Here is a 27,889-nt window from a genome sequence, read left to right on the forward strand (position 1 = left end):
AATGAATGTTATCCACACAATGCTTTCATGTCACATATATTGTTGAAATACATGTGAATAACCCTAACCAAAATCTTTTCCTTGAAAGAATGGAGAAGAATCACATAAGCCTACGAAACTCGTCAAACAAACTTAGCCCCTAAAAGACGATGTCAGCCTGCAACAAATGAGACTTCAAATTTTTTTACTACACTTAGCGTATCATAAAAACCATCTCTTCGGTATGAGTAGCACATGCCCCCACACAGTTGCACTAGCACACTTAGTGCACCAGTGATAATTATACGAATAAGTTCATGAAATTCGGTAAATCTATAACTTTATTGTTTTATTCAAAATTTTTCCCACTGCATATTAATGGAAAAATCAATCTTACACATCGTGAATACTTTTTTCTGAAACTAGCCAGGATATATTCAGCTTGTACATTGAATACATATCTCAAATGACTAGTGTTAAGCAAATGACCCAGAGAGGATGAGATTGACCATGACCAACCCAATTTTAGCTTTGCCACTAGAGGCAAATTTTATCTCATCCACAATGAAATGGGTGGCTCATTCCAGATAAAATCTATACACTGTATTTTACGGGTGAGCTTTCGTGAGAGCCCGGGCACTTTCGGAAGACTTTGCTATTGGGGTGGGGTCGTACTGAGAGAGAGAGAGGAGTAAACTACACGTTGCCAAATGTACATAGCCATCCTAGTTTGTCACTGAAAACGTGTGCGTCCGGAATTTAGGGTCCGGAGACTACTCGTATGGAAGGTATTGAGGATAATCCTAACCCAGAAGCCCATGACATTGCCAGCAACCATGCAGAATGAGGCACCGTTGGTGAAAGGCATACTTAGTCACATACAAAGAGAACGTGCGAGATTTGGCAACACTGCTCCCCGAGCAGACTTATGATGCATGGGCGTACCCAGCGAGGGGCAGCTGCCCCCCTGGAAGCAAAAATCGCAAAAGTATTTAAGCATAATCAGTATTGCATTGAAACGAAAGCATTCAACAAATTTTCTTTAAACCCACAAAAAATGATATGTATTAGTATCAGATACGTAACTAAAAATAAAACTATTTTTTCAAGGAAATAATCTCATAAACTAATGTCACCACCCCAACTTATGATCCTGGGTACGCCCTTGTTATGATGTTAACTCGACGGAGGTCAGAGAGCAACTGACTGAGGCCACACCTGCTGATTGTTGATTGGCAAAAGGAAAGTCACATGTTGAGAAACTTTCCCTCCCCTCACCCTTCTAGCTTTAGCTGCACCAGCTCACCCACAAAGATAAAATGAAACGAGAATAGTAATGCTTAAATATTATAACTGGTGCCGTTTGGCGCGGTTCATGGGTGTTTAAATTGCCGTTTACGAGGTAGGGAAGGCTTATGTAATTTTGTATGAATGTGTGCTTATGTCATTTTGTGTGAATGTGTGCGTGTGAAAGGGAAGTGAAGCGTGAATGACCCGGTGCTGTATTTCTCCATCCCCCTCCCCCTCCCACAATTCTTCCGCCTAGGAAGAACGGAAATTTCCGATGTGTATGTGATTCGCAGCAAGTTTACCCCACCCCACTGTGAAACAAGAACACCTGCACATGGCAAGTTGAAGGTAATGTAACCCGCCAACCCCGCCTTCCACAGACTTTGGCGAAAACCCCCCCTCCCCTACTGAAGAATAACCGAGAACCTGCTATCCTGGGTTTTTCCCCCTGCTCACCCCACCCACCCACCCCAGAAAGTGACCCATGGGGCTATAAAAGCGAAGTACCGGCGACAACCAAATCTCTATTCGGCTTGGTAACGTGGCCGGAGGCTCTGGGTCTCTACTGATGTAGTCCTGTGGACGAGAGAGAGAGAGAGAGGCAGCAACGCGTGGAAGTCGACGTAAAATTTAAATACGGCAGTAGCTAAGAAAGAGGAGACGAGCGGGAAGTTTCCGGTACGCACAGTAGAAAACGTCACTCCACGGCACCCAGTAAAGAAGTTCTCTCATTCCACAGCGAGAGGAGACGCAGCAACGATTGATCGGAGCCAGCCGAGGAAGCCTTATCCATCCGCAACTCAGAAAGAGCGATAAGTACTCTAGCCATTTATAACCCCTCCCAAAATTCAGAAGAACCATAAGAGCCCCATTTCCCCCACTATTCAAGATAAGAAGAATTGTGATACATTCCCGTGCATTTTTTTTTATGCCTTCCCTTTTCCCTGCGTGTGTGAATGGTTAATTGTAGTTATTAGGACAGAAAGTGATAATTTGGAATTGGCGTTTGTTATTATTCAACCATTTTGCTCTATTTTACGCCAACAATTGTTAAACAGAGTTTATTTTCTTTTGCTATTCATTAATTGCTGTCACATGGTATTTAACTGGCCAGTAGCAATAGTTTAATTTCTTTTTATGCAGAGAATAATCCATTCATGTATTTTGTTGTTCATTTTCAAGTCGAAGTGCATATTAAAAGTGTTGTTGAAATTGCAAACTATTACGTAAGCCTTCATTATTTCGTACGTGCCAGCCTCCATTCAGCAAGTGAACCCACCCCAAACTCACTTTTCCATTTCTGTTTTCCCCACCATCCCTTATCCCCGAACCACGACCCGCTCACCTTGGGCGAACCCTCCAAAGAATCCTCCCCCACCCACGAAGCCCGGACAGACGGACGGGGTTACAATATATTCATGCTTCCAAAAGAATTTGAACATCCATCTACTCCTGAATGCAATCTTTAGTCGAAATGGTTTTTTATCCATACTAACCGTGACGTGAAGAAGAAGGCATATCGACATATCAAACACTCCTTTATTCATTTTCCCATTTCTCATGGAAATCAAACACGTCACTGAAGCATAACATCTACAAGACAATAAAACATGTAGATTTACAGGTTTATAATTAGGACAGACACGAATGTACAGGAAAGACTTCAACATGAGCGGTTCTCTTTGAGATAAAAAATTACCCAATGGTTTTTCTGCCCTAAATTTGCACCACTCAGTCATTTGCAAAATTTATCAGCAGTGCTTCAGCATGACAGATAAACAGTCAAGTCAATGATCAATACAATGATGATTGAAATAATCATATAAATAAAATAAAAAGGAAATATTAAAATTTTAATTTGCAAGGATTACACCCATGCAAAACACTACATTTAACAAAAAAATTAAAGCTTAGAAATTCTAACATAATAGTGAAGATATATTCAATGGATACATTTAAAAAGAAGGCCATCAAAGATTTTTTTCGGCTGTAAATGCCATATCAAAGTATAAACAAGTGAAAATACTTAATGTTCATATATAAAAATAGACATCTTAGTTATTGTTCAGACATGATCAACGAGAAATGTTATTTCCCATAATTCTACCCCGAACAACACGAGTATACCGATCAAAAAGTTCAACACATGTCCTGTGACTGTCAATGATGTCATTTAATCGGTCTATTTCATCTTCAGGAAGCAAATTAATGTTTCTCTGTTCCAATACATCCACAGCCAATTTTAATCCTCTGGCTGCTGGTAACTGAGCCTGTAATTTGTTCATGATATTCTCCTGACTTAAAATTATCTCCGATACCACACTGTCATCAACACCACTTAAAATTGACGGAATTATTTTTACATATTCTTTTGAGAATAATGTTTTCTGGAGAATCCACATGATAACTTTTGTGGTATCCACAGGTTGATCATCTTTCATCATCTCTTTCACAACACAATTTATCAAACTTTTTGCTACTTGGTCAACTGACCCATCAAACCATTGACCATTACTGTGAACACTTCTAACAACTAATTTCAGCAGATGCATAAGTTTTTCGGAGGACAGCCCGCTAATCGCATCCTTTAAGTCACTTCTACCATACAGGAGATTAAGCACATCATATGAATCCATTCTTGACAAGATTTCACCCTCAGACACTTGAACCGCAATGGCAGTAGTGGGTTTGGACACCTGAACAGACTTATCAGTCACCATTTCAATTTCTGACAGCGTGTGCTGGACAGAAATGGACTGGAATTCTTTAGGAGCTTCAGGTGGCTCACTTTCTTTGGGATCATCATCTTCATTTCTGACGGGTAATAAATCATCATCTGACACCTGTGTTGATACCGAAATGGCATCTGAATGAAGTGGATTCTTCTTCAACATTAACTGAAGCTCGGACAAAACCTCAAATTCAGACACTTGCACAGAAATGGATTCAAATTTTTTGGGTGGTGGAGAAATTTTACTCAACTTGTCACCTCTTTTCTGTATCCTGGCAGGAGTAATATTTTGAGAAATGGGACTTTCGAGGTTCAATTTTTGAAGAACAGCTTCTGCCTTATTGCAAGCATGCAGTTCCTTCAGAATGTCCTGTGCAGACATACTGGATAACATTTCTCTGAAGATCTGCAACTTTGAGTTGTCACCAACTGTAAAGACAAGTATTTGCATTTAATTACCAGAATCAATAACAATTTCACGTTTGAAAAAATAGATGCGAGAACCTAAAAAAAAAGAATAAATAAATAAATGAAAAATATCTTTTAAAAAATATATTTTAAATATGCATAACACAATCATCACAAGAATAAAGGGAAATTATTTTGGATGAATGGATGACTGTATGTAAATTAATTTGTGTATGAAATGTATTTTCTAAGTTAGATGGATGAACATCGGTCATATTAACTACAGAGAGAAAATTTGAATAGTCAAATCCTGGCAAATAAATGGAACTCGGAAAATCAGATCTTCATAAATCTTTCTGTCATTGGAAATCATCTAGCTAGAAAAAAATCAACATGTACTGCTGGCAGAGTGGCAGTGATCCATCCCACTAATGATTAACCCATTTTCATTTCTTATTAGATATATTCCTGCCTGGAATATCATAGGTTCAAAATTTCCAACTCTTAATGAGAGGGGGTCAGCCATGGTGAAAGAGGCAATGAACATAAGATAATTTCCCCTGGACTTCCAAGTTATGGCCTATTAACAGATTAAGCAAGAGAAGGAATCTTAGGTATTTTTATGGAAACAGTGGTGGCAGATGACTACCACTTGTTTACTGGAAGAAATAGCAGAGCAAAAAATATGCATCCCCTGTAAAATGGAGTAAAATTGATGTCATTTTAGATTGACCTTGAAATGCTATCTTCAAGACAAGGCTGAGTTCATTAGGTACAATAAGTGGACCACGCCCAAGTTGTTTTACCCTTGGCTGAGGGTAATAACGACCTAGGCTGAGGCTCAATTATGTATCTATGTACCACTGAATAAAGGTATTGTAATGGCTCAGACCCCATTATGCAGTGCATTCAATTCGGCGCATTCATTCCCTACCCTTTGCCCGCTCCATTCCCCTAAACTTTCCCAACCCCCCCCCCCCCCCCCTGACCACGGCCCGTGGAGGAAAGCGTGAATGCGTTAAGTGGGGATGAATGTTGGTTATGTCGATTATGTAAGGTTGTGTGTGAGAGTGTGTGGGAGGAGGGGAATTCCGGTTTTTCTCATGAATAGCGTGTTCCTCCTCCCTTTTCTTGTGCGTTACCCCACCCCAAGATGGGGATTATAAAAAGGTTGTGCGCGTGGAAGAAAAGAGCATAATTTTGAAGTGAGTGTCAGGTGGAGCTCATGCAATTTGGGTGCGACACGGCAGAGAAGACGAGGGGCCTAACAAATCACGCGACTGATTGGTGTGAAATAAGAGACCCCCCCTGTCCGAAGGAGCAAGGACCAGCTGAAGAGGACGCATTCCCTCCGTTCCGGATGCAGCTTCCTCCAACAAGGGAGAAAGGAGTGTGCAGTAAATGGAACGAGAGTTTGTTGGATCCAACTTGGTCTAACCACGGACAACAGTGAAGTAAGATCGCAACCATCCCCCCCCCCCTCTTGTCTTCTGCCAAGTGTCAACACAGACAGTCACGAAACGCACCCGTTACTCAGTGAAAGTGAAATTAATCACCAAAGTAAAATTAACATTCGTTGGGATGGACTTTCATTTACCTCCCCCGTCAAGAAATGATTAAAAAGTGTATCATTATTTACGTGTTCACAACCGAACTATATTTTGTTGTTATCATTTGCTATTCCAATTTCATCTTGAAAATCAAGTTATATTGTTATGTTTTTTTTTTATCATTGATATTTCATAAATTGCTTTCACCACTATTTCATACATCACTAGTTTATAAGAGGGTTTCTTTTTGTTTTGTCACATGCAGTTTATCTGTTTGAATTATATTTTGTTTCGCTGAAAGTGTTGAGTAAGTGTTTTGTTTTAACTCCTTCACGGGTCATCTTAAGGAAAAATATCCCTCGCCATTCCTTTCGCCCCGTTCATTTTTCTTTCCATGAATGCGTTGTGGAAGAGTGCATATGCGCCCGAACGTTACCCATCAGGTCGAATCGGGAACCCTCCACCTGCAATTATTTCCAAAGAAGGGGAATATTTTTAATTTCTGTGAATTGTACGAAGAGAGTGACATAGGTTTGTCCCGTAGGTCCCATGCGGGAGGGATCCACGCGGATTTATATATTTTGTTTTGTTTTTGTGCGACATCTCCCCCCGGTTCTATTTTGGTATCCTGGCGAGCCAGGGGTGGGATTCCACAGTATTGAAACTGAATTCAGTGAACACTAACATGTAAAGACATTGGCAGTAAAATAAAGATGAGTTCCTACTAGAGTTTTTCCTTGACTTTCATGAAAATTGCCTGACTTTTCCAGAATTACAAAATTCACTGACAATTCCAGATTTTATCTATACACACCATCCTATACCAGCATCGTGGAATTGATTCAATACTATTGATTAATCAGTAGTATCAAATCAATATCAATCAGCAACAATTTTAATTATTATACCACCTCATATTTACATATCCTGGGTTATAAAATGCTGTCCCCAGGAGTAAATTTTTTAGGGTTTATAAATCCGAGGTTTTTCTATACTTACCAACAACCTCACCAACAGCTGGATGATCTCTTCCACCAATTTCAGGGGTGTCACTGCTCTCATTTGTCTTAGAGTGTTGTGAATGATATTCCTACGAGGAAAAAAACAGGTAAATAACTAATTCAAAGTCACCTTCTTCAAAATTTGAATTCACTTCTGATCAATAGTTGACTTTCTACAAAAGTAAAAATCCCATTCTTAGCAGATGGACACATGGCTAAATCCCAATCACTATTTAGTTTATTTTTATGACATGAAACCCAACTAGTTTTATTCCTGTACATCCGGGGTTCCCAAACTTTTTTGTACCATGCCCCCCCCCTACACATATCAGCTTTCCATTTTGCAATACCCTATTTCCACGGAACCGTACATACCAACTCCTACTTGTACTCGTACAAGTATGTGCCTACTTGATACGGTGAGTAGGTAGATTTTTTTGTTCACTGTTGAATGCGGTAACGCAGAGTGGAAAGATTCAATTTGTACGTATGATGAATATTAAAACAAGTATAACATGAAAAACAACGCGGCGCCCCTTGCACCAATGAGAAGGGAGCTTGCACTGCGCGTACGCGAGAAGTATACGGATATCGCAACCCAGATTGGTACACACACCCGTTGCGTCTGACTGTAACTGCTATGGAGGGGGACGGTTTTGAGAACAATGAACTCTTGTGTGTTTTGTAGTTTTAAAAACTGTAACCTTCTTCGATAAAGTTTACAACTTTAATGAAACTTTACAAAAACAATTATGAAAACTTAGAAAGACTTTATTTCAAAGATCTGAGGAAAATATTTTTGTAATTTTTTTATTTATTTCATTTGGGTGTCACGCCCCCCCTGGACTTTCTCAACGCGCCCCCCAGTTTGGGAGCCCCTGCTGTACATAATAGTAGTGAATATATTTTCAATTATCATCTGGGTAATAATACTTTTAGATCTATATTTATCATGCCACAAAAAAAAACATCATATATCACATCAAAACATCACTTTTACATCAGCATTTAATGGCAAACAAACACCAGATATACGCGACCATATATGCCCTGGAGAGGTGCTACATATCCAAATGGGACTTATAACTGTGAGCTACTATTTGGTACGTGAGACCTTAATCCTGACACGAGCAATTAATGTATAAATTCATAAAGAGTCATCTTAATATACCCTGGTACCCTCCACACAACTCTTCCCTGACTTGATGACCTCAGAAACTCATAAACCCTGATTCCCGGCAGCAACAACTTCCTCTAAGTGATTATTGACTACCTCATTAACCCTTTCACTGCCAGCCCATTTCAGGTGGGATGTACGAAGACTGCCACGGCTATTTCCGGAATTAGCAACATTTCAGATTTGAAAATTTTTCAGCTACTTAATTTTATTTAATACGTCTAGATTTTTCTCCCAATTCTTAAGATATATTTATATCCTATAACCATAGACAGATTATGGGGGTTTACACAAGTCACAGCCGTTGAAGAGGCCACAATCAAGAAAAAATAGTTAAATAATTCAGGCCGATAAATCGGCCCAAGGCAGTTTTCGCTTAACCAGCGAGGGCCATATATATCGGCCCAGTGGCAGTTAAAGGGTTAATAAAGATGCCCTTCTAACTCCTCAGCTCCTCCCAAGATGACTTTTTTCAATACTTAGTGATCTGCAGCGGTCTATGAATTTCAAAATAGGCACAAAATGGTGAGTTGGTGGCAACATTAAGAGTCGACATTCTAATTTCATTATCAACTCATGACAAGTGGGTGGCGACTTCAGAATTTTTTTCATTTTGAAATTTTCATAGAATGGCTCAATGAGGAGGAATTCTAAGATAAGAGTGATTTCTATTGCACTGAGTTTCAAATTTTTTACTCTAATATTTTTTGTTGTTTCCAAAAATGTTTTCTAATTATCAATTAAAAATAAAGCTAACTTTTACTCATAATCTCGTGCCATTAAAATTCAGGATACATTAACTTTAGAATGAAGCACATCACCTGCCGTGCCAATCTCTCTGCTGCAGATGAAGAAAGGGCATCACCAGCATGTTTAGATAATACTTTTTGATTGGAGTGCCAATTCAATGTGCTCTACATACTCAGTTATGTACAGAAGATAAAATTAGAAAAGGATCGCCAAGATTTACATTTTTTGTGAAATGCGTTGTTCGGTAAACTTCTTTTTCGTATTCGCCGCCGAGTGGTGCATTTTGTTTTTCTTTTGTTTTTTGTTGTGTGTTAGGCATTTGAGGGCAAAAGGTTTTCAATTGTTGAATTGAGGTCAATTGTTGGCAAGTAGAAAATACGGAACGGGTGCACTTCGGACATCCAGGAGAACCTGCTTCAGAGACCACGTGCCAGCTCGCCATGGCATTAACGCCTCCGAATTTTCACAAGTATCATTCAGCGGCAATACAATCTAATACAGTCCACTTTTCACCTTTTAAATATTAAACATGATGATTTTGGAAAATGGCAAGAAACCTATTTTGTAATATGATAGATACAAGGGGGCATTGACCGTGTCGACCAACTCAAGGCATACTATTCCTGTTATGCATATTAATGCTTTTGAATACCTATCTCCAGCTCCAGAAGTTTGGCTCACACAAACTGAGCTTGTACTCATTCAGGTTGTCCATACAAATGCCTTCGCCAAAGGCGAAACAGGAAGAAATTTGCAAGTCTAGTCAAGTCAAGCAACGAATGAGACCATGCATGCTGTTTTTACCATCGTGTTGAATCACCATCGACTTACGTCCATACTGCAAACACGATAATCTTTTATGGATGACCTTGGAAGCCAAATTTTTGGTACGAGAGGATTTTAAACGGCTCATTTACATGTTATTTCGCTCGGGCGACGGAAAACATAACCTTGGAAAATTCTAGACAATCTTCCATTAGAGATAGATATTCCGGATTAACGATCATCTATTGCAGTTAAAATTAATATCTAATAAACAGCATCGCTCATTATAAAAACTTATTATTCTTCATTGACATATCTATGTGATGAGCACATACTAATCCCGCTCCTGTGACTAAAGTCGGCGTGCGTACCGCAATCTTCTCGTAAAGCAGTTATCTGAAAAGTCGTATAAGTGAGGTATTTTATCTCATTGGACTGGAAAAATGCGTTTCGTAACAGAGTTTGTCGTATAAGTGAAAAGTTTCATAACTGAGGTTGGAAATACATGGGTTCATATGGGGTTATTCACCAGACCAAAAAAAATCGGCGTATAAATGAGGTCATCGTGTAACTGAGGGTCGTATAACTGAGGTTCTACTGTATGGTCCAAAAACAATGCAGAGTTAAAAGATTAGGAAGAAGACCCTTGTCACCACCTTATGCCCCAGTTAACCTGGCATCCACTCGGATGCTTGCTTTTTATCCAAGATTATCACCGGTGATTCCTCTCCTCTATCATCATAAAATGTACAATGCTGTAAAATAATTTAATAACATAATATGTTGGACAGCGACTTTTTTCGGCTCCGGCTCTGTCGCACTCCCAGCTAGATTGGTTAATCACAATAGTGAGGTCACGCACAACTGTAATGCAGTGTTGCATTCGGCAGGATAACCACCCTTCTCGATGCCTTGCATAGCTTTATGAACTAAAGATTCCTAAATGAAACGTTAATACGAACTTCATTATTACAACCCTTCGGTTTTTCAGTCCCGTGAACTTTGTAATTACGAGTCTACCATATCATTAAACCTTCAACCTGTAAACTATACTAAGATACAATGCATATTCATGGATATGATGTTACAAGAAATTAAAGCTGCTTTACCTCAGCAGCAATAATAGGCAATCGGCAAAATGAATCATTGTATAAATTATTATATAATAAATAAATTTTATTAATTATATAATAAATAGGCATAATAAGTAAATATGAAAAATAAAATGCAACACTAACAAGGAAAAAAATTGTCACTACTCTTATTTTATAACCTGTCAACTAATAAAGCCACCCCAGAAATAAATATTACGGATTGATTTGAAAAACAGACTTCAAGAAGTCGCCGCAAGTGATTTACATAAAAATACATCGAGCACCACAGCTTTTTACCTCCCCCAGATTCGTATGTCATCAATAGATGACAACAAAAAAATTATTAAATAATAAAATTATTATTTTAGCATAACTTATTTTGATCATTTTTGATAAAATGTAACACTTATAAACCTAAGCGATGAAAATAATTTCTGATAACAAATTTAAAATTTTACCTAGAGGCTGAAAGTGTTTAACAGACCCCACTTAATTTGAAATAAAATGAAACATGATTTTAGATGTTACCTACCTTAAGCTCGGCTATCACAGTTCTCCATTTTGGAGTTTTAATAGGTATCTTCTCAACCATTACCTCCGTTAATCTGCTTAAGTCACCAATAGTTACAATTCCTCGTCTGTCAAAGGCCTGCCTACACCTCTCCCTCCTAAAACAAAAACAAAACTAATTCAGCCACCGACTTATAGTGATTAACCATAAAAACTGCCATCAAAGCAAGAGGTGATCTCAGATTATCTCTAAAATTGCAAGCTGATTTTGAGAATGAATTTTAGGGTAAAAAACAAGATTGCATCACCACCAATCAGAGCATTTCTGAAAAATCAGTCAAATATAAAATGCAGTTATAAAATGATCGACAGTTCATATACTGCACTATTTCAAAAACTAAAATTCAACAGAATAGCATAAAATGTGATCAAAATGAAGTACTGTTATTTCCAGCAAAATCCCTTATCACTCCAAAGCTACATTGCTCAATTTCAACTGGTAAGGGTTATGTAAAAAGAAACACCTAAAAGAAACTTACCAATATCTTGTCGTCAATTTTTCAATGATCAACCCTAGGGGATCTTGACAGTCCCTCAAAGGTGGGTAAGCCTCATCCTGAGAATTGAGCTTATCAGTTCGTGGCTCTTCCATGTCTTGAGACTCCAGCATTGACACTTCAGGGGACTCGGAAGAAGTTTTTGGGGACTCCAACGATTGGTGAGAGCTGGAAATGGAGTCGGGCACAAATTCTTCCGGTGTGGCTACTTCAGGAGACGAGACTGATTTATCAGAATTGTTGGATATGTCAGTGGATGAGTCGTCCTTAGGCGAAGAGGTCTGAATGGTAACAAATAAATTTTCGGAAACAATTGTGTTCTCAGCTAATCTTTCATCATTTTCAACAGCCGACTTTTGAGTAGGATCAATGTTAGCTCCCACCTCCATTTCACCTGGTTCTGAATCTCTGGTGGGACTCTGTTCCATCAGAATGTTGACTGTTACAGACTTCTCAGCAGGCAATGAGTGGATTTCCACATTAGGCTCTTCGACTGTGTCCAATATTACACTGACCCCATTCTCTTCACCATCCGTAGGAATGGTTGTTACAACATTCAAAATTTTTACTGAATCAAGACCACTTTGATCAACAGCCTGCACTTTTTCGCTGTCCACTGCCTTCTCGTTACACTGAGAGAGGACAGCCGCTTCATCATTTAGTCTGTTGTCATCTTCTTCAGCAGGAGTTGATTGTGGTGACTGTAAGGTAGAAGTCCTCTTCACTTGAGTGATAACTCCCAAATCATTATTGAGATCAGGTAAGCTAGACTGTGGAGAATCTGGAAAGAGATAACAAAATTCAACAACCATCCTGCATTAATGTGAAAATAGTGTACTGGCGCTATGGTTAATATGTATAGCCAAAAATAATTGAATGACAGTGATATGTATAGAGAATTAAATTTTTTAATACACAGTGATAGATCAATATTCCAGAAATCTAAACAATAGAAGGTTTTCCTAAGTTTTTCAAAAATTTCTTTTTTTTTAAAGTTGCATTGCCAAAAATACCCCTATGTGGTTTAATTGCCATCTCTAAGCGAAGCCTTCAGCCTGAAGGGCCTCTCAACATGAAACATGCAGACTGGTCGAAGATTGTTTATGAAGTTCATGCTGAGTAGTTTTTTCAACATGTTCATGTTCTCCACACTTGTAAGATTAGCTGCGACTATTGATATTAAATTTAAGAGTTAAGATTCAAAATCTGTTATTATTTATGGGAATGTATTCAAAATGGGTTTATCTCCGTTCGGAGGATTTGATAATTACCGCTAAGTTTATGTTAGTATTCGAGAAATTGCCATGGAATTTCCAACAGGTGCAAGTAAAAAAATATGGAGGGGCAAAATATTAGTACAAAGAGGATGCTTTCAAATCAACAAAGCATTAACTCTGAAAATCCATCATGGCCATTGGATGGAGACATGAGTAACTGATGGTTACCAGGAATAAAATAGAGAAATGAGCATAATGTAAATGAAAAGATTGCTAGCATTACAGAGTGTTCTAACTTTTCCAGCATTCTTCACCACAAAAATTATCTTCTAGTAGATTTACCAATGCATAAACAATACTTCTGAACTACATGTACTGAAATATCTTCAAGAAACAAAACCAACCACAATCAACAGTCCACTTACAATTACCCAGTCGGTGCTATCCATGCCATGCCCTCATCCATAATTATTAGAATTTTGAACCCTTTTTGACTTTAGAAATGGAGCACAAAGGTTAAGAAAAGACTTCGCAGTTTCACAAAATAAAATATATTTGCGACCGGTTTCCATACAGCGTATCATCATCTGGCTGTATCGAAACTGGTCGCAAACATATTTTATTTTGTGAAACAGCTAAGTCTTTTCTTAACCTATGTGCATCATGAAGGAGTTTCACCATGTTACCCCAACCACCATCGCATTTAGAAATGGAAATAAATGGTAAATTTAAAAATGTCAAATTAAATTTAAATTCTAATATTCAGCAGCAAAACTAAGGAGTTACAGTGAAAATGATCTTGTATGAATGACTCAGGGTTAGGTACAAGAAGGTGTAACTTACTGAGAGATGAACCAGGGAGCTTGAGACAACGGTGAACACGCTTCTTGAAGTTCCTTTCAGAATCCGGCACGCAGAACTCTACCTGCCTCGAAACAATCGGGTCAGCAAAACTCACCCTTTTGGCTTTCTACAAAAAAATGAAGTTTTAACATAATGAAATGTTGGCATAAAGGAGATACAGTAAAACCTCTTTATATCGTAATGGAGGGGACCACAATATGGGCAATTTGATGTATGGAGGTTCACTGTAGAAAGGTTTTAGTGATAGGCACCATTTTTTCACATCCTTGGGAAGTGAAAGGCACTGTCTTTTAAACCATTATATTTATGGGTTTAAACAAACATGCATGCATTAGTGAACATATATTTATTATTTAATGATAACCCAAAGCGAGTGCTATCCCATGATTTATCCATGATTCAAAAGAAAACGATGTGATCTCTCTTAGGATGATTAGGATAGTTACATACAGCGGAACCTCGTTTAAGCGAGTACGGGCTATAGCGAGACCCCCGCTATTACGAGAGATAGCCGATGCACCGTCGATTGACCCTATAATAAGCATGTTAAAAATTCGTTTTAACGAGGCCCTTTTGGTGTTGGCTCTCGCCATAGCAAGGGTTTCATCGCCTGAAAAACTTACACCAAGATTCCTTAATCTCTGTAATTGCTAGCGATCTGTTAGAAATGAAGTTAATGGAGTGCTCAAATTTATGTGGGAAACTGCAGAAACAAATAGAATACGTTATTTCACTTCACTGCCGCTTAACCTACAGGAACAATAAACATACACCAATGGAAACATTTGAGGTATTAAATAACCACGATACAGTTTTATCAGTTAATTTTTGAATTTTCAATGGAAAATACCAAAATTATAGAATGATTACGTAAATGCGCTAATTAAGTGGATAGAAAAATGGCTTCGTCGGCTGTGCATTGGCATAATGATTGACGGAACAATGCTTTGCATGATTTTTATTCAGTGTGGCGCTTATAAATTGTTTGAACTTATAAATTTAGTGATGCAAAAAACATCGCCTTTCGTCTGGATTTATGCTTATGTTATCTGTTAGAAATCGGATAGAAATTTATCTGTTGCCGCACCACTACTGTTCCTGTATAACTGTTCGCAAAAGGTATTTTGACTATTATTTGCCCCACCTCCGGTAAAGCGACAATTCGCTATAGCGAGTGTTTATTGGTGCGGCGTGGGGTCTCGTTTTATCGAGGTTGCACTGTATCTTTTTTTCTTATTAAGAGTTAGGTATGCTCTCATATGGAACAAAATGGCCATAACTAATGGTTAATGTGAAAATTACAGCATATTAAAGGTGTAAAAGAAAAAAAATAAGCGTGAAACATTTATTGCTGAAAATGTCATTCCATGTACCTAATCGCAGCTGCATTAATGGTCTCTGGTTGTCTCGGTACAATTAGCAGAGGTAGTTGGGCAGTCTCGGGGGTGTCACATTGGTATGATAAGAGGAGGTTTTATGAGATATAGAGGTTCACTACAAAGAGGTTTGCCCATAAATTTACATGTAAATCTGACGGGACCACAGGAGTAGTATGAAGTATGGAGGTTTATGATGTAAAGAGGTTCACTACATAGAGGTTTCTCTGTATTACTAAATATAAATCTAGTCTACATCTATACTCTACATAATCTACATATACCTCACAAGCCACCTCAATGGGAGTCTATAACAATAAACCTGGAAACCCTCAAAGTATTTTATCTTCTTACAAAGTAAATTGTTCAGCATACAGAAAACTCTCATTATTTCTTAAACGTGATGGACCAAACAATCAGAGTTTGTGTTAACAAGCTTCATAGCAATGTTTCTTCCATGGATACATAAAAACATCAGAATTCCTTTTCAATTTTATGTCAAATATTGAGCAATTCAGAAACTATATTTTGTAAGATTACTGATTTCATAATATCCAGCTCTATGCAATGGTTATGAATAAACTTGTTGCGAGGTTATCATATCAAAATGTATACTGTATAACATGTATACACAGTAGGTATATATAACATCCATACACAAAACATACAATTTGTATGCTGACAATGATGTAGAAGCACTAGAAAGTTAATTTTGTGGGAAACCTCAATTTGATATTCCAATTTTAACCAAAGAACAATTAACCAAACAATAGTTAACGCTCTTATGAGGCGATACATGAGGATGCTTTATTTCCCAGACCAGAATTCTCCCAGAAAGCCTTTTCTGGATTTCGGGATTCCACTCATCTCTAGAGAAATGGGATATTAAGAATTACCTTGCTCAGAGGTGAGATTGAATCTTCTCCTGGAGGCTTTTTCCTCTTCATAAGACTCCCTCCCGGAGAAGCATTGGGTGAATAACTATGAACTACCACCTCACGTTCACTGGCAACACACCTTATAGAAAAAATAGAATTTTTTTACCTTTGGTTGGAATTTAAAGGAAAAGAATGCACACTCTCAATTCAAATATTCATCACGTACAGAAATAAGTGATTTGCAAAAGAATTATTTCCAAATTAATTAGAAAACATCCCAATGCATAAGGAGAAGAAGTATGACATATAGGGGGAAAATAGGTCCACAGCAAAGAGTAGAACAGCACCTCAGGGTTGAATCCCAGTCCTACACATAACACCCTTTACCATGAAAAACTCTCCCAAAACTCAAGCCTTAATATAAGGGGCCACTATATTCAAAGATATGGTAAAGAGATATACCATATTTGACTGAATATAAACCCCCCTTTTTTTCCACAAATACCAAAGGTAAAAGTAAAGGGGGGACTATATTCAAACGCATTTCTTAAAATTTTCCTTAAGCTGAAGCCTCAAAATTAGGGGGGGGGGACTATATTCGGAGATATACAGTAATTGAAGGAGTGAGTATGAATTAGGCATGGTATAAAACACTATAAGAAAAGCCGAATGCATGGAACCAGTTAAGGGTACCATAACGAAATTAAACGACTGCTATATGTTAGGAGCTACAAAAGAATAAAGAATAGTGAGTAAAAATTTAGCAACAATAAAATTTGAGATAAATGGAGAGTATTACCCTTCCATGCAAATTAGCAACAATAATAAGTGGAAATTAATTTTGTGAAACAAATGACATGCTCAGAGCATGAGTAAATATTAAGAACTACGAGAATTTCCTGAGAATACATGATCATACACTTATTTAAACCTTCTGACGAAAAGAAATGAAGATGGTTAAGATTTTCAGGGATGCGGAAAACTATGATCTATTTATTTTATATTTATAAGCAATTTATGAAAAAACAGCCACCACAAATGGATAGCTAAAGAACATGGCAAATGAAACACTCACCCTATTTCCATCGAGTTAAACTGAGGACTAACACTTCCTATGTGCACCGGCCTAATTCGCCGAGGTTTTTTGTTCGGCGGTGTACTGTTGTTCACATCACAGCTTCTGAGGTGGGATAATGGGGATTGCTGCAAATTGTTATCACTAGAATGGAGGGCACCTTTGTCGGCAGCATCCCTAACAGGTGATCCAAGAATTTCATCAGTACTGCTCTTCTCTTTATTTCCTTGAGCCAAGTTCAGCATACGAGCACCCCTACTGTTGCGGGGAGAAAATATGTTGGATACAACAGGAGAACACAATGGAGTGACCTTTTTTGGTTCCTCAATGACTTTGCCTTCTTCTTTTCTGGGACTGCAAAAGAGACAAATAACTCATATTTTACACTGCTGCAGGGTGGTACAAAAAATATAAAGCAATACTTAGAAAGTCCATTATAATGAGTTCTGAAGATATCACAAAAATCATTTATTGCATAGCAAACTTGTTATAGCTGATGCGTGCTTAAAAAAATTACTATTTCCCAATTATTACAGCACGAAAAGTAGATGCATAATTTGGTTAAATTTTATTTTCATTCATCCAGAAATAAATAGATCAATATTTCCACTGGAATATAATAAATGATTACGTTAAAATAATAGAGATAAGCCGATGTATAGTTAAAATTGGCTCATTACTCATTACAACAGCAAAAAAAAAAGACATTAAAATGTCAAAGATAGTTTTTAAAATATGTTAGAAAAAATGAGGAAATATCACCATTGAAATTTTATAAAAAACATAATTTTTTCATGGCTATGCATTTTTCAGTATCCCTGGCCATCCATGAATTCCAAGCAACAAAAAAATTTCCTGACCTTACAGGTTTTCCAGAAGACCAACATATGTATACCAAACTGTTCCAGTATACAACATCATTCCCTAAATAGAAAGAACCAGATGAGGCTATGGATAATGAGATTTTCTAGTAAATACAAGGTAAGACCACAAAATGTTATTGTTACCTAGAGAGGCTGAAAGAAATGGTTTACAATGACCACAAATCACAATCATCACCCACAGCGGCGGATCTGAGGGGGCTATGGGGACTTAAGGGGGCTATAGCCCTTCCAATTGGGTCGAATGCCACACTAGATAAAATCAAAATTTTAAAAGGTTGCCACAACGTACAAAAGTATTTGGCTACATTTTCTGATAAATTTGCCTGCTTTAACAAATTCAAATTAGCATTAAATTAAGAGTCTATATTACATGCTTTTGGCATGCTACAATCCAGTGGCACATCCAAAGAGGGGCTTGGGGGGGAATATAGCCCCCTACCCTTGGGTATCCCACTAACACTAAATAGAAAGGTAATTTTGTTAGGACTCCTAGTACTGCTGGGAGGTTATTCCCCGCTTAAGTCCCCCCTTGTCCCTATCCTGGATCCCCCACTGATGCTCATCCCTTCAACCCTTTCGCAAATTTAAAAAGTCAACAAAAAAGGATGGCTTACCTCATGTGGCATTTGACTGTACGTCCCTCGTATTGGATGAATGCCACCTCTTCAGGCAGTATGTCCGAAACACGAGACAAATTGATGGAACATTTTTTCACTGCACCCTTATGCTGGATACTTGGAGAATCAAATGGATCCTGGGAGCTATCCACCAAATCTTCAGAATTAGAAAATACATAAATTTCATGAGTGTCTTCCTTTTCTGTGGCAACTACAACATCACTGTCAGAATCCAATACTATGACAGGAATATTTTGTGACCCACCATCCGAAGTCGCCGTCTTCAAGGGTGATTTTGCCGGGGACTTATCCTCACTCTCCCGCTTGGTCACTATCACCCACTTGTCCAGGCTCGGAGAATTAGCCGCAGACTTAACCCTTGGGGAAACGGGAGGCGTTCTGCCTTTGACAGATGCAGGAGATGCTTTACAATTCGGAGAGCTCAAATCCACACATCGAGATTCGCGAGAACCTGCTCCGGAGTTCAACTCGAGAGTTTGGGAGAATTCCACCTCTGATATTTTGCGCGGAGAAGATATTTTGAGGCAAGAAAGGCCCTCCGCGTCCTTCTCAACACCACTATCAGATCCATCAGCACAGTTGGACAAAGTTTCTGGCACTTGGATTTCAAGAGCCGATAAAACTGGGCTCCTAGACTCCAAGTTTGTCATTTCTACATCTGGTTCCATCTGTAGGCAAGGTTCAAAAACCGATGTAGGAGATACAGTGGTGTGGTTTTTAGGGGTAATTTCAGATGTATCAGGGTCCACAACTATGCCCTCACATTTTTTAGAAGTTGAAGGTGCTGCATCAGCAGTGACCTCATCTTTTGATACTTTGTCCATATTTAGCATGGCTTCAACATTTTGAATTAAAGTAGATGTTTCTGGGACCAAATCAGCACCCATACAAGGCAGATGTGGTGGCTCAATATCCATAGCATCACTATCAGTTACGATATCATTGATTGGCTCTGCTGCATTGAGGTCTGGAATTTCATTCATCTCCTCAACTTCAGAGGATAAGACTTCATTACTCTTCACTTTTTCATTGCTCAGTGGCTCTGATTCCTTGGCAACCTCGAAGTTTTTAAAATGCTTTCTCTTCCTCCCCCCTTTCCTCCTCCGAACAGGGGGATCTTTTACCTCAACTTCCTGGATTTTTGAGTCACCATTCCCAACATCTGATGGAATAGCATTTGTTTCAGCAGAAGCAGAGGCCGAGATTGACTGTGCAGCATTGCCTTTCTTGGCAGAGGTGGTGACACCAGAAATGGGGAGAGTAAACGTCAGCACTTTCTTCCCTTCGGCAACTTTCTCCAACTTTGGTTCAGGCCGCAAGTTTGGAGCAAATGCAGAATTGGCATCCTCCCCATCCACACCGGACACAGCAGGTTCCAAAACAGGGGGAGATACACTATTTGGGAAAAAAGATAGATCAAAAGTCCAATTAGCACACATACATTCATTAAGAAATATTCAGCACCAAAATATTGTTGATGAATTTAAATCAAGAGTAGCCAACTTATTTCCTACAAGGGTCCCCCAAAAAAGTTTCATGCAGTGAGCAATACTGCACGACTTTGACAGGGTGGCCACTCAAAAATATCAATTGGAAATTCTGGCAATTCTCAAGAATTTTTGGACTACATTTATAATATTACAGATAATAAAATTTGCAAAATCATATGTCCATTCCAGATTTCCGGTTTCTCCGAGGAAATTGCTACCTATTCCATGCTGCTATCCAGTATTTTAGGGGAAAAAAAAACAAGTATTTCTACATGGCAAACCCCTTCACAGCAAAATTTTAGGGAAACCTCGCTAAATCACAGTCATAGTCCCAGTTCTGGGTCCTTCCAATGAATAGCGCAAGTAAAAAAAAATTCTCTTTAATTGCAAAAACTTCATGCATGTAAGCTTTTGTGATTAAAGAGAAGTTTTTCTGTGCTTGGGTCCACATGGAAAATTGCACCTCTATAATGAATTTTTGTAAAACAACACTTAGTATTTTGCATTCATAGGTAATTTTTTCCATAAGTATTGAAGCAATAAGCAGGGAGTAGAACAAGTTCAGTGGGTCCCGCATCTTAACCACTCTGAACTCACCACACCGAGCACAGTAAAACCTCTTTGTATCAACATGGATAGGACCATAATATTGACGCCATGATGCCAGAAGATTCCACTACTGAGGGGTTTCATATTCAATTTTCATTTCGTTTTGCTCACATAAGGTTTCACTTAAAAATTTCTTCTACTCCCTAAACAGCAAAGTGCATCCTTTCACAGACAGATTTGATGCCGTTTTGTACACTTATTTGCTGGGATTTTCTTAACCACATATTAGGAGTCCTGATCATGAGGTTGCTGGAACCGGAATCAAATCAAAAGCACCATAACATCCTGGTACTTACTCCTGAGAGAAACTCTGGCTCACAGAATCTTGAGTGAGATCCTGATATAAAGCAGGGATGTCAACACGCCTCTCTTTCATTATCTCTTTCTGATGATCAGTCAAAACTGAAGCTTTTACCCTTGGAGGTATTACTTTGAACTCCTGTAAACAAGATAATTTAAGGATAACTAACACAGATTGTTAATTAAAAAATTCATTCTTACTTTCAAGATATTGTTTAAAAATCAATGGATAATCATTACTAACACAAAAATATTTCAAGTTTAAAACTTACTTTTCAACTCTTTTTGGCTTTACAAGATATAACAAAGTAACAATTTTTGGTAGATATGACTTGATATTATCAATAGTTTACTGTATTTACTGCCCTATCAATGAAAAAATTGGACACTCGAATAAATCTACTTGACTAATGGCATTTTGGACAAAGAATGATATAGTGTACGATTTCAGATTGCACAACAATGCACTTAACATCATTACGCTTGTATATTATTAGAGTAAATCACATAAACACATCAGAAATTACTTAAAAGGTATAATTTTAAATAAATCAACATATATTGTAGCATTTACTAGGAAATTAAAAAGGGACCATTTTTCGTCTCCTAACTAAAAACTCTCCTGCTCAATTGTTATTACATTGAAAGCTGTCTCATTAAGCGACGCACCCCTCTCAAAGAACATTATTCAACGGAAACAATTTCAGTGCCTGTAAAGTTCATAATATTTAATATCTCTATTGAAAGACTACTCCTCACTCTCAACAATGAACATTAAGTCTAATGAAATTTCACTTTTCAGCGAATATAAAGCTATGAAAAATCATTGAGCATATTTTAAGTCAATCCCTAATATGTTTTGCAATTAGTTAACACAGAATTTTCCCAATTTCTTCAATCTAGCCACCCAGTCATTTGTAGTTACATATATTCAAAGATACATCCTTTCTGGACCACTTCTCCTAGTTCAACGAACACCCCAAGTAATGACCATTTTTTGGTGGAACCGTCCCTGGTCGCTTCATACAGGTTTCACGGTACAACAATTTCTAGTTGAACTAATTTATTAACAACTAGAGTCTTGCACAAACAAAGAGATGCTAGGAAAAAACAGGAATCCACACTCAATGGAAAAAATTAAAGACGAAAACAGTCATATTAATTTTACTCACAACACTATCTTCCTTCGCACGAGGAACAGCATGTGACTCCTTGGCTTTAGCAGATGGAGCTGCCTTTTCTTTAGCTTTTCCTCTAGATCTCTCTGGTACAGCAAACACACTTTTAGGGGATTTGGTAGATACCATGTCGCTCAAATCATCTTCACTACTGCTCATGTCTTTCAGGGCATCATCAAGAACTTCAGTGAGAGATTTGGGGATGTAGACAGAAGAAAAGAACTCGCCCAGATAACTATTCCATGACTGTTTGGTTTTCTCCACTATTTGATCCAATGGGTGTTTGAATGCCTCAATAAGTACTGGATAAAGAGATTCCACAATAGAATGAGGCTTGGACGGAGAAGTTTTCAATACCTTCTCCACAAATTGTAAAAACTTTTCCCACATGATGTTCATCTGAAAAACAATTAAATAAACATGAGAACAGTTTTATTAATTTCCAATCTGAATCACTCGCCAGGTGTACTTCAAAAATGGTAGTTTTATGGTATTTCATGTGATAAAGAGGGTAATATTGAAGCCTGGTCTTCTGTTAAGTAAGAACACCCAAAATCAAAGTATGCCCCTGAAACTTACTCAAAACAAAGAAACAATATCATATAATAAAATCCTAAGATATTTCAACTCATTAACATGTTGCGTACGGATGGCGATAATTCTTGTCATTTTTTTCCCGAACATTCCGGATGACGAAGATTCTCGTCATTTAGGCGCATCAACCTAAACAATTTTAAAGCGTACAATACGTATTCGTTAGTACATTTTCAGTTGTTGTTCGTTGTTCATAATGAATTGGTACATCATAATGTTTGATTGGGCGAAGTTATATTCTAAACATTAGCTTTTTAACCATGTTTAAACCAAAGGCATTACGCCCTAATAGGCACATATTTCTAGAATCGGCGTTTCTAAGAATAGGGTAGTTTCCTTCATCAAAGAAAACGAAAGGCATTGATTGCGATTCATTACCCACCATTACTGTATTCATAATATACAAATTGTTTGGTTTTAGAAATACCGGTTTAGACGAATGGCAATGGTCCATTTTTACCCTCATTTGACAAGGGCCAGATTGGCGCCCATGCAATGCCACTCCACGTGACATCACAGGGACCTAGTTTCTATACGAGAAGATAGGAGTTATACATCATGGTTATACATACGAGGGAACATAGGAGTTATACATACGAGAAGATAGGAGGTTACCAATGCATGTATGAGGCGCAGAGCTCAGGGAAACATGTCTTAATAATCACTTATCAAAACTGGCTAAGGTCGGAAAGTTTTCTTCATTTGATAAGGTATTAATAATCCTTATTTAAGCCAAGCGCTACCAGCCAGCAGGGTACTCAGCTACCCGCTAGCAGCCTGCGTCGTATCAGCGCTCAACTCGCCTCAAGGTCACCTCACAGGGTGGCAGCGGGAACCAGAAATACGTCACACGGAGAGATTTCCCGGCATTCATACTTACGCGTCGCGTTTTCGCGCGCTTGAAAATTTTCACTTTTCATTTAATCGCGAAATATAGATATCGTCATGTAAAAATCTAAAAGCGTGAAATACGTACTCCAGGAGTAATAATCTTTCGATTTTGGCAATAAAAAAATAATAGGAAACCACCCTATTTAAATACCCCGGTACACAACATGTTAAAATACCCCACATCAGCAGAATCTGTTTTGATTTTCAATATAGAGCAGACTCCTAATTATCCGGCCGCGGCTGCGTTATACCCATGTTGCAGATTATCCGTGCACAAGCTCACGCTCCATCGACACTTTCCACGTTTTTTATAGAAAAATAAAATGGATGCAAAAGCACCAAGATATTAGCACTTTAATACAAGGCTACACGGGGATTAATATTTCCATTAGAATCCCCATCATTAAATGAAATTATTCCACATACTATATTTCTCCTAATATAGTCCCCCCCCTAATTTTGAGGCTTCAGTTTCGGGAAAAGTTAAAAAAATGCATTTGAATATAGTCCCCCCCTTTATTTTACCATGGGCATTTTAGGAAAAAAAGAGGGGACTATAGGGCGATTCCACGCGTCACGGACTGACCGTCACAATGCGTTTTTGAACTTTTAAGAACACACGTAACGCGAACGGACTGACATACAAAACTTTTTCAACTTCCAAATTGCTGCACAATGGTGTGAAGTTTAACTTTGGTTGATACACTACTTTGTCTTGAAAAATACAGGACTTACGTGACTTAAAATTCACTGTCACGGACTGACAAAAATGAAACGAACTTTCAGCTCAGAGTTAAACCTCTAAGGTTTTCTCTGAAACAAAGAGCGATCAGAGTTTCGGTAAAATACATCTCAGAACTCCAAATGCAAATTTCATATTGCTGCAAAGCCCATTACAATAACTGATTTTACTGAGGAGTAATTCCTCTTGAAAAGCATCGTCACGGACTGACCAGAAATGTCACGGACTGACTTTTGTGATTCCCTTCCGGTATAAATTTATTCACTGCCAAATATTTTACAAAATAACTTCTTTAATTCAAAATAAACAAAACAAATTTGTGCAAAAACCCTTAAAATCATTCAAAATGATGAACGAACCACAAATTAGAAAAAATTTATTAATACAGTGGCCATAAAAATCAATTAGCGAAACAGATGTTTTTTGTGCGTAGATGACTCATTAAATTTAGTATGTGGCTAAAAACTGTGGTGAGCACATAAAAAATTTCTCTTATCACAGACACACGCGACTCATGCAAGTGTCAGCACTTAATAATGAAAGTCTAGAATTTGTAGCACAAATTTTGATCCATATCAGAGCCTTCAACCACTTTTTTTATTTAACCTGTCAGTATGACATTTGCATGGAATTGCTCTATATTCAGACATATACGGTATTTGCTAACAAAGAATATTTCAAGTTAACTTGGATGTCTGCACTAGCATTGCAGACGATGATCAGCGGCAGGTAAAAGTCTTGTTTATCTTTATGAGATTCTTCAATGGTTAAGCAACCATAAATTAACCTAGGACCTTTATTATTGCCATGGCCTTATATGCAGTTGAATACGGCCCAAGGGAACCGGAGATTTTTGTCGCACTCAGTATATTTTCAGAACATCAATAAAACTGAAAGTGTATACAGTAAAACTTCGATTTTACGCACTTCGATTTTACATCAAGTCTCGTTTTTACGCAGCGGCACTCAAGTCCGGCCGGAAAGCATAGGGAATTGCAATGGTGAAACTTCGATTTTACATCTTTTCTTGATTTTACGCAGTTTTTCGATTTTGCGCAGCATAACCCCAGCCCCTAAGAGGTCGCTAATCTTGATTTTACGCAGTTGTCTTTCGGCTTGTTTTGAAAATCCGACTAGAGCAATATGCAGTTAGGTTATTATTTCGTCCCAATGAGTTGCAAAAATGAATACAGGAACGGTTGAAATGACATCGCGCTGTTGAGCGTGAAACTAAATACATCGCGAATCTAATTATTGCTTCCCCGTGAGCCCTCTCAGTAATATTTCAGGCTCCATTACCAACGCGAATGTCGCTCTTAGTTCAAATGCGCCGTAGAAGGATATCGAAACCTAAAACACACGGCAATCGCCATGTATGCGTAACTACTTTTGATTAAGACATGATCGCTGGAGATATTAACATTATCACCTTTTGTTTATTATTCGACTTATTGATCGATGCTGTTTATATCCAGAATTATGAGCTACGGAATATCTATCCCCAACGCAAGGCTTTCTAGAATTTTGCCAACGCTATGTTTTCCGTCGCCGCAGCAAAATATAACGGCCAAATGAGTCGTTAAAAATACTCCGCGTGCCAAAATTTTGGCTTCCAAGGTGATCCAAAAAAGACAGTCGTACTTCTAGTAAGTACGTAAGTCGATGGTGATTCAATACGATGGTAAAAGCAGCATGCATTGTCTCATTCCCAGGCTAACCCCACATCTGCGGGACAAATGGAGGCGAGGAAAAATTGCTTGCGCTGCGCGCTTATCAGGACCGACTCAACTTGTATCTCATTGTCAGACGGTTTAAGTTAAACATGGTTGGAACTTGAATAGCTATTAGCTTAACTCCGCTAGGTGGCAAGCGTTTTAACGGAACGGGAGTTAATGCCCTCGGAGAATAACTCGCGTCGTCCATCGTCATGTAATCGTTGAAGTCAAATTCAAGACGTGAGTGATAAGGCAGTCCCTTTAAACTCAGGAATGGCTTAGCACCATTAAATCGAAATACAAAAAGTGTCCGGTGTTGTTATCAGATATGGGGAAGCAAAATATTACGTGAAGCTGAGTCACACGGCTTGTGAGTCGAAGGTCCCGGCGCTGAATTCGCGGAAGAATGCCGACAGAGAAGCTATTCCCGGAAGAGTCAATCTACTAATGCTAAAATTTCATGGGGAAATGCTTTTTTAATGCGTATAAATTATAAAGAAGGAAAATTTTTCAGGACTATTAGTCATTTTTTATTCATCACGGGCGGCATGACGGCAGTTGCGCGGTCATTTTAATAGCTCACTTAAAAAAAGTGATCTAAGCACCGGAAAAATCTGAATTTCCGAATATCCCGGGTCCTGTGTGCTCCGTATTATCTATGGTATGCTATTTGGAGGTAACCAACAACTGGGGTCATTAGCGCCATGAAGTAAGGGCTGGGGGGATAGGAACCCTATGTTGGCATTAGCCAGGTTGCAATGATAAGCTCAAAAGGGACCAGGACTTAACTTCCCATCTGATGGACAGAGTGGTGCACTGGAAGTGCCCTCCATATTAGACTCAAGTAGGGATAGGGCCATCTCTGATAAGTCTCTGCTACTGCCAGGACTTGAACCCAGGCCCACAGGGTGTAAAGCCTTTGTGATGTATTAGCAAAATTTTGCTCCCTGTTAATGGGGTTAATTTGGATGTCTATCCTCAGGTATCTCATTTCTTCAATCTCCAATCTTTTTTTGTCTGCTGGTGGTTAAACGAATATCCTGAAAACTGCTTTTAATGAGAATATTTTCGAAAATTAACTTCTCTGCGACCATTTAGTATCACCATTCCGAAATTTCTCCTGGGTAACAGAAGTAATCTTAGTGCCAGAAATGCTGGCATTTCAACCATTTTGTTCAACCATGGGAAACACTGTTCAGGAATGCAAAGTTGTTTCTCTTAAGGTAACACGTCATCTTTGGTGTTGCTTTTGAGTAAATAAGATTATTAGGCTTCATTTTCCGAGCAATAATGAGCTAGTGTTATCCTGAAAACTATACTCCTCCTCAATACCAACTCTTGATTTTACACACTTTGATTTTACACAGTGCCCATATTTCGGTCCCTCCAACTGCGTAAAATCAAAGTTTTACTGTAATTAGAGATCCGTGAAAGCGGTTTTATTTTTTGCTAAAATTCGTTTAAAACTATGTGATTTCGGTGTTATAGAATATCTTGGTGGTGTAATTACATATATGTAACATTAAAATATTTGCACTTTTCTAGGTGTTTTACAATTTCTTGGAGGACATTTCACGATTGCTTATACTTTTGCATTTGCTTTTAACGTAACATTAAATACAATTT

At 38.2% G+C, this 27,889-nt stretch overlaps 1 protein-coding gene across 2 annotated transcripts in view; it reads right to left on the reverse strand.

The window, feature by feature from the left end:
- Window positions 1-2,790: 2,790 nt before the first annotated feature.
- Window positions 2,791-27,889, reverse strand: part of LOC124159110 (telomere-associated protein RIF1) — a 44,076-nt gene continuing 18,977 nt past the window's right edge. Inside the window, exons 8-18 of one of the 2 annotated variants that reach the window (XM_046534668.1) lie at window positions 22,316-22,720; window positions 21,140-21,282; window positions 18,989-20,139; window positions 18,721-18,880; window positions 17,223-17,576; window positions 16,166-16,286; window positions 13,873-13,999; window positions 11,795-12,593; window positions 11,278-11,413; window positions 6,958-7,048; window positions 2,791-4,429 (exon numbers count right to left, since the gene is read on the reverse strand). In XM_046534668.1, the coding sequence (XP_046390624.1) occupies window positions 3,345-4,429; window positions 6,958-7,048; window positions 11,278-11,413; window positions 11,795-12,593; window positions 13,873-13,999; window positions 16,166-16,286; window positions 17,223-17,576; window positions 18,721-18,880; window positions 18,989-20,139; window positions 21,140-21,282; window positions 22,316-22,720 (4,572 nt within the window). In that variant the 3' untranslated portion in view covers window positions 2,791-3,344. Of the gene's footprint in view, window positions 4,430-6,957; window positions 7,049-11,277; window positions 11,414-11,794; window positions 12,594-13,872; window positions 14,000-16,165; window positions 16,287-17,222; window positions 17,577-18,720; window positions 20,140-21,139; window positions 21,283-22,315; window positions 22,721-27,889 lie in introns of both variants that reach the window. The other variant, XM_046534667.1, reaches the window with a different exon arrangement.

The sequence above is a fragment of the Ischnura elegans genome, chromosome 5, assembly GCF_921293095.1.
Source record: "Ischnura elegans chromosome 5, ioIscEleg1.1, whole genome shotgun sequence".
In the NCBI taxonomy this organism is placed as follows: domain Eukaryota; kingdom Metazoa; phylum Arthropoda; class Insecta; order Odonata; family Coenagrionidae; genus Ischnura; species Ischnura elegans.